The 2,520-nt window shown below is 43.9% G+C and overlaps 1 protein-coding gene across 1 annotated transcript; it reads right to left on the reverse strand.

Moving 5' to 3' along the window:
* Positions 1-2,038, reverse strand: LOC104600782 (heat shock cognate 70 kDa protein-like). The gene has a single exon (XM_088893735.1). The coding sequence runs from the start codon at positions 1,178-1,180 to the stop codon at positions 503-505; it is 678 nt and encodes a 225-aa protein (XP_088749861.1). The 5' UTR covers positions 1,181-2,038; the 3' UTR covers positions 1-502.
* Positions 2,039-2,520: the final 482 nt, after the last annotated feature.

A 2,520-nucleotide genomic window follows, 5' to 3' on the forward strand; every position in this document is an offset into this window, starting at 1 on the left:
AAAAAGTATTTCGGCCGTTTCTAAGTACCAAAACACGTATAGTATCGATACTTTGAACCTTGGTTAGAACGGGAACTTTGGACAATCCGGATTTCCTACTAACACCATTCTGCTGCCTTTCCTACTAACTAAATTACTCGGTGACAGTCGTCCCATTTTTATGTGATTCCCCTCCCCCCCCCTTCTAGGGCTACTGAACAGCACCACCGTCCCCTCATCAATTCCTTTTTCTCTTGAATAGGCAGCTTTTGTTATATATTTTATCTTCTATGTCTGAGTAAACAGATTCCATTTCCATTGAAGAAATCCTGCAGAAATTGTTGCACCATCGGAATTCTGGTTGACCCACCAACGAGAACGATGTCATCAACCTAGCTCTTGTCGATCTTCGAGTCTTGGAGGCACTTCTCGACTAGTTCCATGCACTTTCTGAACAAATCCATGTTCAATTCGTCAAACCGGGCTCGAGTAATTGTCGATGCCTTCGTAGAGGGAATCAATTTCAATGCTTGTCTACGTCGTAGAAGATAGTGTCCGCTTTGCCCTCTCGCAAGCAGTCCTCAACCGCCGCAGAGCCCTGGCGTTGCCACTGATATCCTTCTTGTGCTTTCGCATGAACTCTACAACGAAGTAGGTTGACAAGGCAGTTGTCAAAGTCTTCCCCGCCGAGATGGGTGTCTCCAGCGGTAGCCTTCACCTCGAAGATCCCTTCTTCGATAGTCAGAAGAGAAACGTCAAACGTACCACCACCGAGATCGAAGATGGGAACATTCTTCTCGCCAAATCTCGGCGCCTTCTTATCCAATCCGTAAGCAATTGCAGCAACAGTGGGTTCGTTGATAATCCACAGAACGTTCAGTCCAGCAATCGAACCGGCGTCCTTCGCTGCCTGCCTCTGCGAATCATTGAAGTACGCCGGTATAGTGATGACCGCATTCTTGATCGCATGACCTAGAAACACTTCTGCAATTTCTTTCATCTTAGTCAACACCATGGACGAGATCTCTTCGGCAGAGAAGTGCTTCTCTTCCCCTTTGTAGTGAACAACGATCATGGGCTTGTCGCCGGGTCCAGCTATAACCTTGAAGGGCCAGAGTTTCATGTTGCTTTGGACAGACGGATCAGAGAATCGCCGCCCAATGAGCCGCTTAGCGTTGAAGACGGTATTGGCCGGGTTCATGGCCACTTGGTTCTTCGCTGCATAACCGATCAATCTCTCTGTATCAGTGAATTGAAAGCGACATAGGAGGGAGTGGTCCGATTGTCTTGGTCGTTGCTTTTGTGTAGAATTGTATTTGTTTCCTTTTATTGTCGAAGTATCAGCAGCGCTAAGGGGGGGTGGGAGGGGAAGATATCTCACGTGTAAATTATTGCACGTAATATTGAGGTCACATGAAAATGGGACAACTGTCACCAAGTGATTGAGTTAATAGGAAAGGCAACATAATGGGGTTAGTAGGAAATCCGGATTGAACTTTGGATGGGGTTCATGGAATTTGTTAGTTGAGAAGCATATAATAAGAATTTACCGGATGTATGTCGACTTAATCACGGTTGTTGGAACAGGGGAACTTCAACTGGGGTTCCGATCTAAAGTAGATGTTGCAATAGGGGTGTGCTTCCGCGTTCAGATCGCTTCTCTTGAACATCAAAGGCGAGACAAATTTGTAACTGAGAGACTGAAGAGATGATTGACTTTCTAATGCGATTCTCGTCCAAATACGAGGGATGGATGCTTCGGGCAACAACTACTACCATTGTTTCTGCTCAGCCAGAGAAGGTAGAGAACAGGGGGTCTGCAACTGGTTTGGGGAGCGGAGAATATTGGAGGAGAGAAAGGGGAATGACGGGGAAGTAATGTTTTAAAAATCGACCTGGAGGCTAAACCGTTTTTTTCTTTGGGTCGTGGGTCACCGGTTTGACCGGCTGGGTTGAACGGTTCAGATCGTGCTGACAAGTATTTTTATATATGTCATATGTATTATTTTATATTTAATATATATTTTTAAATTCAGTTTTTTATCTTGTTATTTATAAAAAATATTAAATATTGCAATTTGAGTCCAAAAAAGGGTTTTTTTTCCGCAAAAATAGCATGGCTAGGCACCTCTTGCTCCTTAGGAGATAGATATTGAAAAGTTACTCAACATAAAAAAAAAAGCACCACAATCAGACAAAGGGGTGCAAAGTTATGGCATCTAAAAGTTTGCACGCATTGAGTGTGCAACTCACGATATGGTTACCGGGTTGAGCGGGTCAATAGTCAAACCAGATGGGTCAAACAGTTTTTGACTATCTGATGGGTCTTGACTGAATTGGACCCAAACTAGGTGATGGTTCAAACAATTCAACTGGCGAGGTCGACGATGGGTTGAAAACATTGGAGAAAGATATCGAATTGGAGAGAAGATGGTCGTTGTCACGCCTGGTTTGGTGTTGTTAGATAGAAGAAGGTGAATAGTATTCCGACAATTTTTTAGTCGAGGGAAATTGTCTTAAAAAATTAAAAATCTTTCCATG

This window comes from Nelumbo nucifera, chromosome 8 (assembly GCF_055504915.1).
Source record: "Nelumbo nucifera cultivar China Antique chromosome 8, China Antique-T2T, whole genome shotgun sequence".
NCBI lineage: Eukaryota > Viridiplantae > Streptophyta > Magnoliopsida > Proteales > Nelumbonaceae > Nelumbo > Nelumbo nucifera.